The following is an 11,989-nucleotide window of genomic DNA, read 5'->3' as shown; positions in this document are numbered from 1 at the left end:
TTATGATGTATGCCATGTGGTTTACTACACATTCATATGGATTAGAAGAGTGATTTTCTGTTTTCTTCTGACCTGACCACACACATATAGAAGTCAGGAAATTACAATTAGTTTCAGTTCGCTAGACTAATTGGAGAATTAACTGAATTTCTCACATATTTACTATAATCTGCTACTAGCAAGTACAAGGATGTGAAAATTGGAAAAGCAGAGAATCATGTCCTATTCCGAACACAGAACTTGCTGATGCCATTGTACTGGTAATGGAGGGGGAACCTCATACTGATACATATGTAGGGTATGTCCTGTGAGTTTTCAACACTGCTGAGTCTAATGCTTTTGGAAATGGCCTGAAATTTTCTGTAAAATGAGAAATCATTATCACTGTCAGCACAGCCGGGCTAGTACTAACTGCTGAATCTAGTTCTCAGCATTGCGTTTGTAGGTCACTGAAGCATTACATTTATGGAAAACATTGCCAACCTTGAGCACTAAGTACAGACTTGAATCAGCAAACACAAGAACAGGATGACACCATTTATTCCTTTGAGGATGTTCTATTTGATGTGTTCATGGCTACTCTATGACCTAATTTAGTTAGTGCATTTACTTTTATCGATTTTATATCTGTAAGTCACATGGGAAGCCATTGAATCTTGCATCATGACGTAATTCCATAATCAATGTCAAAAGTCCACACTTTGACCACCAACTTTGACTTAAATTGAGGGATGTCATTACAATTAAAGGGCTTGTCACGTAACAAGTAATGAATGCCCTGTCTCTGAGAAGAAACTCCAGTTTGAGTCCCATCCAAGTACTTGATGGCCAAAGAAAATCCATCCATAACGTGGCTAAGTACCTGCCAATCCTTCCAACATATGTAAATATTATGATCCCAGGTGATGATAATACTGGACAAAATATATTTAAAAATGAAATTTTGCTTGATCGATATGTCTGTTAGTTTGTTTAGTTAATGTGGTGGTTAATCATTGAGACATAATCACGAGGCTATAATTTTCTTTAACAGAACAAATGCAAAAAACATTTAAATATATATACATGGGATGAACTTAAAGTGCACCAAACAAAATTTCAACCAGTTTCCAAATATACTTTGTTACAGAGACAAGTTCACAGAAATTATACCCCTATCTCAACTTAATAGGGTTCTACTGAATTGACTCCTGACAGTTTAATTACTGTAGACTGGGAAGCTAATTCAGTTATTCCTGTCCAAATCTGCAGATGTGAATTTTTCACAAACCAGAGACGTAAACTTTCTTAGTTCTAATAAGCTGTTAACCAAATTCTGCTAGTTTAAAAACTTTAATCCTTCTGCTGTGATGAACTTATTCTCTGAATCCTCACCTGGGAGAGGAACAAAACTTATTTCTAAACTCAACACTAGTGTTTTCTGAACTGAACTGTAAACAAATGACCTATGTTCATCGAACAGAATAAACATCAGCATTTTATTGGACAAAAGGAGTCTGGCTTTGTTTCATTTTTTTTAAACAAACACCTTCGTAGAAGTAACCAATACCTACCCGTCTCTATTTTGAAATAAAAATTGTAGAAGTTATACAAATTATACATTCAGTTCTGTGATACAAAATATGTTCTGGAACAACATCTCGTGTTCAGCTTGGATGCTTTCCAGCCTCCATTTGTCTTACAACTCCCATCACACCTGTTTTGTTTACATTGCTCTCAATGGAAGGGACCCATTCCTCCCTCCGCCCCTTAATTTACACCCATTTTACATCTCTATTTTTCTGTCACCACAACCAACAACCCTTTTTGCACTGGGCCTTGCTTACCATTTATATATTTTGGGTTACATCACCAACCCAAAAAAATCCAAACACATATATAGAAATCAGGAATCATCAGCAGTGCTTCATCTGGAGGCTCACTGATGATGTTAGCCAGTAAGGTGACGAAACATCTGAAAATGAACCTTCTAGCTCAGCAAGTAAACTTACATCCTGAACCTCAACCTGAGCTACAAATCTTCTCAAATCTCACTTCACATCATGTATTTTTTTCACTCTTCTTCTGTTCTTTCAAAGGTATAATACTGTAGAAATATTTTCCAATCCTTTCTCTTTCCACAGATGCTGCCAGACTCAATGAGTTTCTCCAGCAATTTTTGTTTGTGCCTGACAGTACACACTGACTTTTAGCTGTGCCCTTACTTTTCTAACACATAATTGTTTTTAAAAGATTCGTCCACCTCCTTTTGGAAAGCTATCGTGGATTCTGCTTCCACCACCATTTCGGTTTATGCATACCACTTGCTGACAACTCTGGAACAGCAACTGCACCGAACCTCTGGTTACTTTAGTGAAACATAACATGTTCTGCATTCAAAGACTTCACTCCCTGACCGCTGTCAAATTAAAGGCGCTTTTGGGTGGTATGTGTATGGAATGAGTTGCCAGAAGATGTGGTGGAAGCTGGTACAATTGCAACATTTAAGAGGCATTTGGATGGGTATATGAATAGGAAGGGTTTGGAGGGATATGGGCCAGGTGCTGGCAGGTAGGACTAGATTGGGTTGGGATATCTGGTCGGCATGGACGGGTTGGACTGAAGGGTCTGTTCCATGCTGTACATCTCTATGACTCTACATATCATGGCAGTTTTGGGGTGGCACAGTGGCTCAGTGGTTAGCATTGCTGCTTCACAGCACCTGGGTCCCAGGTTTGATCCCAGCCTCGGGCAACTGTCTGTGTTGAGTCTGCTCATTCTCCACATGTCTGCGTGGGTTTCCTCCGGGTACTCCAGTTTCCTCCCAAAGTCCACAGATGAGCAGGTTAGGCGAACTGACCACGCTAAATTGCCCGTAGTGTTAGGTGCATTAGTCAGGGGTAAATGTAGGGGAATGAATCTGGGCGGGTTGCTCTTCGGAGGGTCAGTGTGGACTTGTTGGGCCGAAGGGCCTGTTTCCACACTGTAGGGAATCTAATCTAATCATGATAGGAAAGGAAGCAGTCAAAAAAATAAGAGCTAACAATGCAACAAAAATACATTTGAAGAATAAACCGAGGTGAAGGGAAGTGTGACCTTTGCTATAAATTATAAGAGTAAAAAATGAGGTCTGCAGATGCTGGAGATCACAGCTGCAAATGTGTTGCTGGTCAAAGCCAGGCCAGGCAGCATCTCAGGAATAGAGAATTCGACGTTTCGAGCATAAGCCCTTCATCAGGAATAAGAGAGAGAGCCAAGCAGGCTAAGATAAAAGGTAGGGAGGAGGGACTAGGGGGAGGGGCGATGGAGGTGGGATAGGTGGAAGGAGGTCAAGGTGAGGGTGATAGGCCGGAGTGGGGTGGGGGTGGAGAGGTCAGGAAGAGGATCCGCCACAAGTTCACCTGTACCTCCACACACATCATCTATTGCATCCGCTGCACCCGATGTGGCCTCCTCTACATTGGTGAGACAGGCCGCTTACTTGCGGAACGCTTCAGAGAACACCTCCGGGCTGCCCGAACCAACCAACCCAATCACCCCGTGGCTCAACACTTTAACTCCCCCTCCCACTCCACCGAGGACATGCAGGTCCTTGGACTCCTCCACCGGCAGAACACAACAACACGACGGCTGGAGGAGGAGCGCCTCATCTTCCGCCTGGGAACCCTCCAACCACAAGGGATAAACTCAGATTTCTCCAGTTTCCTCATTTCCCCTCCCCCCACCTTGTCTCAGTCGGTTCCCTCAACTCAGCACCGCCCTCCTAACCTGCAATCCTCTTCCTGACCTCTCCGCCCCCACCCCACTCCGGCCTATCACCCTCACCTTGACCTCCTTCCACCTATCCCACCTCCATCGCCCCTCCCCCAAGTCCCTCCTCCCTACCTTTTATCTTAGCCTGCTTGGCTCTCTCTCTCTTATTCCTGATGAAGGGCTTATGCTCGAAACGTCGAATTCTCTATTCCTGAGATGCTGCCTGGCCTGCTGTGCTTTGACCAGCAACACATTTGCAGCTATAAATTATAGGAAGCAAGTTACAATGAATGGGGGCTACATCAGTGAGCATTAAATAACCTGGGCTTATTCAATGACGCCTGAGGGAGTTACTTAAATGATTGTGTCAAATTTAAAACGATAGTCGAACTGATATTGCTTTATTCTTGCTGAAGCTATGTGTAGTGGTGCTGTCTATGGAGTAAGGCGCAGGGTTGCAGAGTGTGGAGTATTTCAGCCCAGTTACTACAACGAGCAGGAGTCACGCCCCCTCCCTCCCCTGATTCCCATTCATCTTTTCAGGAGCTCCAGCCTGGGAGGATCCCATTTCGGGAAGAGGGGGGGACTACTTCCAGAAAAGCAACCTCCTGCCAATATCCTCTTTCATCAGAATCACTGCGATTACTCATAATCAGACAGTTAATTTACTGTTAAGAAATCACAAGTGATGAAATATTTTGCTCACAGCATGAGTGCTGGATGGAATAAAAACATAAACAAATAACTACAACAACCCCCCCTTTGTTATTTTTCTGGGATTCTGATGATGAATGACTTGGACCGTGAGCATGTACCATTACATGCAGGAGGAGGGGGGTGGCCATCCTGTGTTTGAGAAAGAAACCTCCCGCTAAGTTCTTTGTTGAAACATAGAAGGCAACCAGCTGAATGGACAAAATCAATTATTAATGGATGGCGGCAGAATGTTGATGTTTTGATTCTGACCTGAATGTTTAAAATGATGATTTATGACTGGTCCCCCCCTCCCACTTGGCGGCGGGTCGACCAGTCCTGATCGCGCGCGAAACTCCCCGCCCGCTCGCGCCGCTGTTTTCCGCCCGGAGCCGGGAACCGCCGCCCCCTTCCCCCCACCCCCCGGTCTCCCCGCCCGCCCGCCGGCAGGCCCGCTCCACCCGCCCGCAATGCCAGCCCGGACCAGCGGCAGTGCCGCCGCATCCTCCCTGCCCGAGGACATCAGGAAGCGGTGAGTGAATGAATTACCCTCAGGCGAAGCCGGGGCCTGTGGCCTCCCCATCCCCGGGCTCTGTGTGTGTGGGGTGGGGGGGGGGGATTGCGACCCGGTCCCGTCACCGTCACCGTCACCGTCACCGTCAGCAGCGGCCGGTCCCGGGTGTGAATGATGGGGCCGGGGGGAGGCTGTGGAGCTGGTGAGTGAAACCCCAGCCCCGGCGCCTTGGTGATGGCGATCGGAGCATTTGGCGCCAAACGGCAGACCGGGATTATCACCCCCCCTCCCCCCGTCACCCCCCTCCCTCATCATCACCCCCCCTCCCCCCGTCACCCCCCCATGTTCCCGCTCCCCCAATCACCTCCCTCCCCCATCATTACCCCCCTCCACAATCACCCCCCTCCCCCATCATCACCCCCTCCCCCATCACCCCCTCCCCCATCACCCCCCTCCCCCATCATCACCCCCCCCCCCCCATCACCCCCCTCCCCCATCATCACCCCCCTCCCCCATCATCACCCCCTCCCCATCACCCCCTCCCCATCACCCCCCCTCCCCCATCATCACCCCCCTTCCCCCATTATCACTCCTCTCCCCCATCATCACCCCCTCCCTCACTATCACCCCCCCCACATCATCACACCCCCTATCATCACCCCCCTCCCCCATCATCACCCCCCCTCCCCATCATCACTCCCCCTTCCCATCACCCCCTCCCCCATCATCCCCCTCCCACATCACCCCTCTTCCCCATCACCCTTCGTCATTATCATCATCCCCCCCCTCCGTCATCATCCTCATCCCCCCCTCCACCACCATCATCCTCATCTCCCCCCTTCCGCCGTCATCATCCTCATCCCCCCCGTCATCAACATCAACACCCCCCGTCATCAACATCAACCCCCCCCATCATCATCATCATCCCCCCCTCCGTCATCATCATCATCCCCCCCTCCGTCATCATCATCATCCCCCCCCTCCGTCATCATCATCATCCCCCCGTCGTCATCATCATCAACCATCCCTCCATCATCTTCATCCTCATCCCCCTCTCCGTCAATATCATCATCATCCCCCCCTCCGTCAACATCATCATCATCCCCCCCTCCGTCATCATCATCATCCTCCCCCTCCGTCATCATCATCATCATCATCCCCCCCCTCCGTCATCTTCATCCTCATCCCCCCCTCCGTCATCATCATCATCATCATCCCCCCTCCGTCATCATCATCATCATCCCCCCCGTCATCTTCATCCTCATCCCCCCCCTCCGTCGTCATCACCATCGCCCCCTCCATCATCATCATCCCCCCTTCATCTTCATCCTCATCCCCCCTCCGTCGTCATCATCATCATTATCCCTCCCCACCATCATCATCGTTCCCCCCCACCATCATCATCATCATCACCCCCCCGCCATCATCATCATCATCCCCCCTGCCATCATCATCATCCCCCGTAATCATCATCGCCCCCTCTGTCGTCATCATCATCGCCCCCTCCGTCATCATCATCATCCCCCCCTCCTTCATCTTCATCCTCATCCCCCCTCCGTCATCATCATCATCATCATTATCCCTCCCCACCATCATCATCGTTCCCCCCACCATCATCATCATCATCATCATCACCCCCCCGCCATCATCATCATCATCCCCCCCGCCATCATCATCATCATCCCCCGTCATCATCATCACCCCCTCCTCCGTCATCATCAACATCATCATCATCACCCCCTCTGCCATGATCATCATCATCCCCTCTGCCATGATCATCATCATCCCCCCCATCATCATCACCCCCCTGCCGTCATCATCATCACCCCCTCTGCCATGATCATCATCATCCCCCCCTCCATCATCATCATCCCCCCCCCGTCGTCATCATCATTCTCCCCCCTCCACCGTCATCATCATTCTCCCCCCTCCGTCGTCATCATCATCCCCCGCGCCGCCGTCATCATCATCCCCCCTGCCGTCATCATCATCCTCCCTCTCCGTCATCATCATCATCTCCCCCTCCGTCATCATCATCATCCCCCCCCGCCATCATCATCCTGCCTCCGCCAATGTCGACATTCCCTCTCCGCCATCGTCATGTTCCACTCCCCACCATCATCAACATCCCTTCTCCCATCGCCCACTCCCCGTCATCAAACCCCCTCATCATCAGGTTTCCCATATAATACACTTGCTCCCTTGTCATCAATTCCCCCTCCCTCCATCGTTATCCCTCCTCCCCGTCATAAATGCCTCCTGTCATCAGCATCGCCATCCCAAAATTATACCATTCCCTTCCCCTTGCCCTTGACCCTGTCATCATCACCTTTTCCCTGGAATTTTAACCCTCCCCTCTTCCATCACTTCACCATCAATATCAACCCTGCCTGTCATGTGATCCTGACAACCCCTTCCCTTTTGTGGTCATCCCCCTCCCCTCGTCCCCTTGCCTGCCATCATTATTCTCTTCCCTCCCCTCAGTCATTGTTTCCCCAACCCTCATCATCACTCCCTCTCTCCACCATTCTTCCCCCTCCTTCATCAAGATCCAGGCTGCCTATAAAGTTCGCCATTGAGGGAGTTGTAAATATGTATCTGGGTGTGTGGGTTGAGTCAGGGGCCAGAGTTGTAGGGATACAGAATCTTCAAAACGTTTTCGAAGATCATAAGGATACAGAGGCTTGAGGTAAAGTATGGGTTGAGTGGTTGAGAGTTTTAAAAATGTATATTGTTATAGTGGATTGTAATGGGATGCATTCTCGCATTTTAAAGGAAGTGGCTGCAGAGATGGGGGATGCAGTAATGTAGCATACTGTGATCTTCCAAGATTCCTTAGACTGGAAAAGAGCTTACCGAAAGAATGGAGATTCTTAGGGAATATAATAAACACAAATAACTGAGTGCTGGCAATCTGAAACAAAAGGTGTGCTTGAGAAAAAGTGGATCTGACAACAACTGTTGAGATAGGATTGACAGTCAGAATCTTTTTCCCAAGAGTTGAAATGTCTAATGCTAGCGGACATGCATTTAAGGAAGGGGGAGGGGCGGAGACAGTTGGAAGGAAATGTGAGGGGCAAGTTTTTTACACAGAGTGGTGAGAGTCTGGAATGCCCTGCCAGGGGTAGTGGTAGTGTCAGATATGTTAGACTGTTTAGGGACTTTTAGATATGCACACAAATATGCAAGGAATGGTGCGATATGGACCATAGGCAGGCAGAGGGGTTTAGTTTAATTCGGTATCATGCTCGGCACAACATCTTGGACCGAAGGGCCTGTTCTTGTGCTGTACTGTTCTACATTAAAAACAGAGTTAACGCTTTGAATCCAGTAAATGTTCGTCAGAACATGCTTAGAATTCTTAGGCAACTTGACAGGGTAGATGCAGGAAGGTTGTTTCCCGTATGGGAGAATCTAATATCAGAAAACATAATGTGAGAATTAGGGTTTGGACATCTAAGATAGAGATGAGGGATTTCTTCTCTGAGAATAATGAATCTGTGGAATCCTTTACCAGAGAGGACTTTTGAGGGTGGGTCATTAGTATATTCAAGGCTGAGATAGATTTTTAATCATTAAGTGAATCAGGGGTTACAGGAAAGTGGAGTTGTGGATTAGAAGATTGTAACTGAATGGTGAAGCTGACTTGATGGGCTGAATGGCTTATTTCTGCTCCCATGTTTTATGGTCTTGTAGGAAAAATCAATAGAGCCATCAAACACAATTTACTAAGACTATGGCTCTCTTGTCATGGCTTTAACTCTATTTTCCTATCTGCTGCTTATAATCCTCCAGTCCTACCTGCCAAAACAGTCTTTTTTAAAAAAATGACACTGCTACTCTCTGTAGAAGACAGTTCCACAGGCAAACAAATATGTGCCTCTCGGGCCTTCAAGCCTGTTTAATATCAACCCTCCGGCTGTCATGGTGGCTTAGTGCCATACCGAGGACCCAGGTTCAATTCCAGCCTTGGGTGACTGTGGAGTTTGCATGTTCTCCCCAAGTCTGTTTCTGCTGGGTGCTCTGGTTTCTTCCCACAGTTCTGAGATTTGGGTGTATTAGCCATGGTAGATTGTCCATAGTGTCCAGGGATGTACAGGCTGGTAGATTAGATAATAATTGAACAATTCTAAAAGAAATAAAAGCTGTCATTACTGCTCCTTCCCAGTTTGGAGACAAGGAGATTCTATACCACTGAGTTGTTTTTAACATGGCTTCCTTGAATAACAAGTTGATAAAATATTCATTATTGTGAAATTCGTGTTTTTGTTAAATTTGCATCCCCTAACACTCATACTCGCAAAAAAATGCAGTTAAAAAGATTGTTAGAAACTAAAACTTAGTGTCATCTGTTGCTGAAACAGTAATTCTATTGAAAAGCAAACAGTTTCTTGAAAAAAGCATGGGAGTGGGGTTGGTCAGTGTTAAAACTGTTAGCCCATTAAATTTGCGACATTGAGTTTCTTTAGATTAATAACTCAGTCCTGACCCCTTTGTTCTGGTTTATGTCACGACATCTCGTAGCAAACCAGATTGTGTAGAGAAAGCAAAATGGGTCCTTCTCTTATTTTTGTTCTGGGGAGAAAAGCTGTGTCAAAAACAAATGCGAGAGAAAAACTTCCTTGAGATGAATCTAGCTAGCATTGCCTGTGAATTCATAGATTTGTGTTTGGTCATGTTCATTGTATCACATTGAACTTCAGACAGATGACGTTAGCAATAGTAGAGAAATGGCAATGCTTTTAATTATCATCATTTACCATGGATTACCAGTGACTGCAGCTTCTGGCTAATGGTGAGATTCCTGTACAATATCTCAAGAAAACATTGCTAATCACCTTTTTCACAGAACGTTAATGCACATTTTCCGAAAATTAGTCTTCAGTTATTTGATGAATGAATTGGGAAACTTGATTAGTTACTTTGTGGATAGATTTTTAAAATGATCCGTTGTCAACTTGAGAAATATTTGAGGAACTATGTCGGTGCGTTTCTGAGTTATGTTGCTGTATCGATCAGCATTTGGAATAACTTGTAATATTTGGACAGTTGAATCTTTGTTTCTGACCATCTCTATTCCCTGTTCCAAACATCAATAAAATGTGCTCAGTTAGTCTCCTCCCTACTGTGACCTATTTTTCTAATCAACCTGTTCAGAGATGATAGACACACCTCTGGGGCAGGTTGGCTTTGAACCTGGCTCTCTTGGTCCAGGAGTAGGGATACTACCACTGCACCATAAGAGGGTCCTAAGAACTGATCTATTGCTAGCAAATGATCACAATGGGACTTGAATATAGTTCGATCTGCTATAACATGCATTTCATTAATGCAAATTCACTATAACATAATTGATGAATTGGGGACACTGTTTCTGTAATGTGAACTTTTAAAGCACATATTAGATATAACACCGTTCCAGTCCCGTTAGTTGAAATGGTGCTGCTATTACACGATTTTCTTATAACTAAGGATTGCACGAGAACAGAACTTTCACGTTATAACAGAACTGACTGTGCTGTCTGCTTAAGAATGTGTGGTCTGAATGCTATATGAGGCATTGTGTGAAACTGTTTAAACTCCATTCTCCACCTGTATCGTCATTATCTTTGCAACATAACATTTACTGTTCAATATCTGTACAGAATTGCAAGTTTTAAATGGCTTAATTGTGTTATAAGCTGGACCATGGATAGGTTGGGGAGATGTATTTCTTTTACTGTTGGCCAGGATGTGAGAAATGATCACTCTCTGGCAGAGTTCCTGTGAGTGGCACCTTGCAAAAAACACAACCTGTTGTGCTTGTACTACAAGTGGTTTCAAAAGAAAAATTTGTTTCAATTATTCGATTGTTTATAAAGTGATCCAATCAAGGTGATTATAATCTTTAAATAATTCAAAAAGTAGATACAGACCAAATCAAAATTATATTTGCATGTCTTAGACTAGTTATTCAGCCACTTCAACACTTATAGAGTCATAGAGATTTACAGCATGGACACAGACCCTTCAGTCCAACTCGTCCATGCCAACCAGATATCCCAACGCAATCTAGTCCCACCTGGCCCATATTCCTCCAAACCCTTCCTATTCATATACCCATCCAAATGCCTTTTAAATGTTGCAATTGTACTAGCCTCCACCATTTCCTTTGGCAGCTCATTCCATACACGTACCACCCCCGAGTGAAAAAATTGTCCCTTAGGTCTCTTTTATATCTTTCCCCTCTCACCCTAAACCTATGCCCTCTAGCTCTGGACTCCCCCACTGCAGGGAAAAGTCTATTTATCCTATCCATGCCCCTTATGATTTTATAAAACTCTATAAGGTCACCCTTCAGCCTCAGATGCTCCAGGGAAAACAACCCCAGCCTGTTCAGCCTCTCCCCATTGCTCAAATCCTCCAACCCTGCAACATCCTTGTAAGTCTTTTCTGAACCCTTTCAAATTTCACAACATCTTTCCGATAGGAAGGAAACCAGAATTATACATAATATTCCAACAGTGGCCTAACTAAAGTCCTGTACAGCCGCAACATGACCTCCCAACTCCTGTACTCAATACTCGACCAATAAAGGAAAGCATACCAAACGCCGCCTTCACTATCCAATCTACGTGCAACTCCACTCTCAAGGAGCTATGAACTTGCACTTCAAGGTCTCTTTGTTCAGCAACACTCCCTAGGACCTTACCATTAAGTGTATAAGTCCTGCTAAGATTTGCTTTCCCAAAATGCAGCATCTCACATTTATCTAAATTGAATTCCATCTGTCACTTCTCAGCCCATTAGCCCATGTGATCAAGATCCCGTTGTACTCTGAGGTAACTTTCTTCGCTGTCCACTACACCTCCAATTTTGGTGTCATCTGCAAACTTACTAACTATACCTCCTATGTTCATATCCAAATCATTTATATAAATGACGAAAAGTAATAGACCCAGCAACGATTCTTGTGGCACTCCACTGGTTACAGGCCTCCAGTCTGAAAAACAATTCTCCACCACCAACCTCTGTCCTCTACCCTTCAGCCAGTTCTGTATCCAAATGGCT

At 45.9% G+C, this 11,989-nt stretch overlaps 1 protein-coding gene across 1 annotated transcript in view; it reads left to right on the top strand.

Annotated features, from left to right (window-relative positions):
- Nucleotides 1-4,807: 4,807 nt before the first annotated feature.
- dnmt1 (DNA (cytosine-5-)-methyltransferase 1) overlaps nucleotides 4,808-11,989 on the top strand; it is a 52,928-nt gene continuing 45,746 nt past the window's right edge. Inside the window, exon 1 of the mRNA XM_060855320.1 lies at nucleotides 4,808-4,957. Within this exon, the coding sequence (XP_060711303.1) occupies nucleotides 4,896-4,957 (62 nt within the window). The 5' untranslated portion in view covers nucleotides 4,808-4,895. The remainder of the gene's footprint in view (nucleotides 4,958-11,989) is intronic.

The sequence above is a fragment of the Hemiscyllium ocellatum genome, chromosome 45 (assembly GCF_020745735.1).
Source record: "Hemiscyllium ocellatum isolate sHemOce1 chromosome 45, sHemOce1.pat.X.cur, whole genome shotgun sequence".
Lineage (NCBI taxonomy): Eukaryota > Metazoa > Chordata > Chondrichthyes > Orectolobiformes > Hemiscylliidae > Hemiscyllium > Hemiscyllium ocellatum.
The sequence above is the reverse complement of the archived record's forward strand: the minus strand, read 5'-3'. Positions and strand labels throughout refer to the sequence as shown.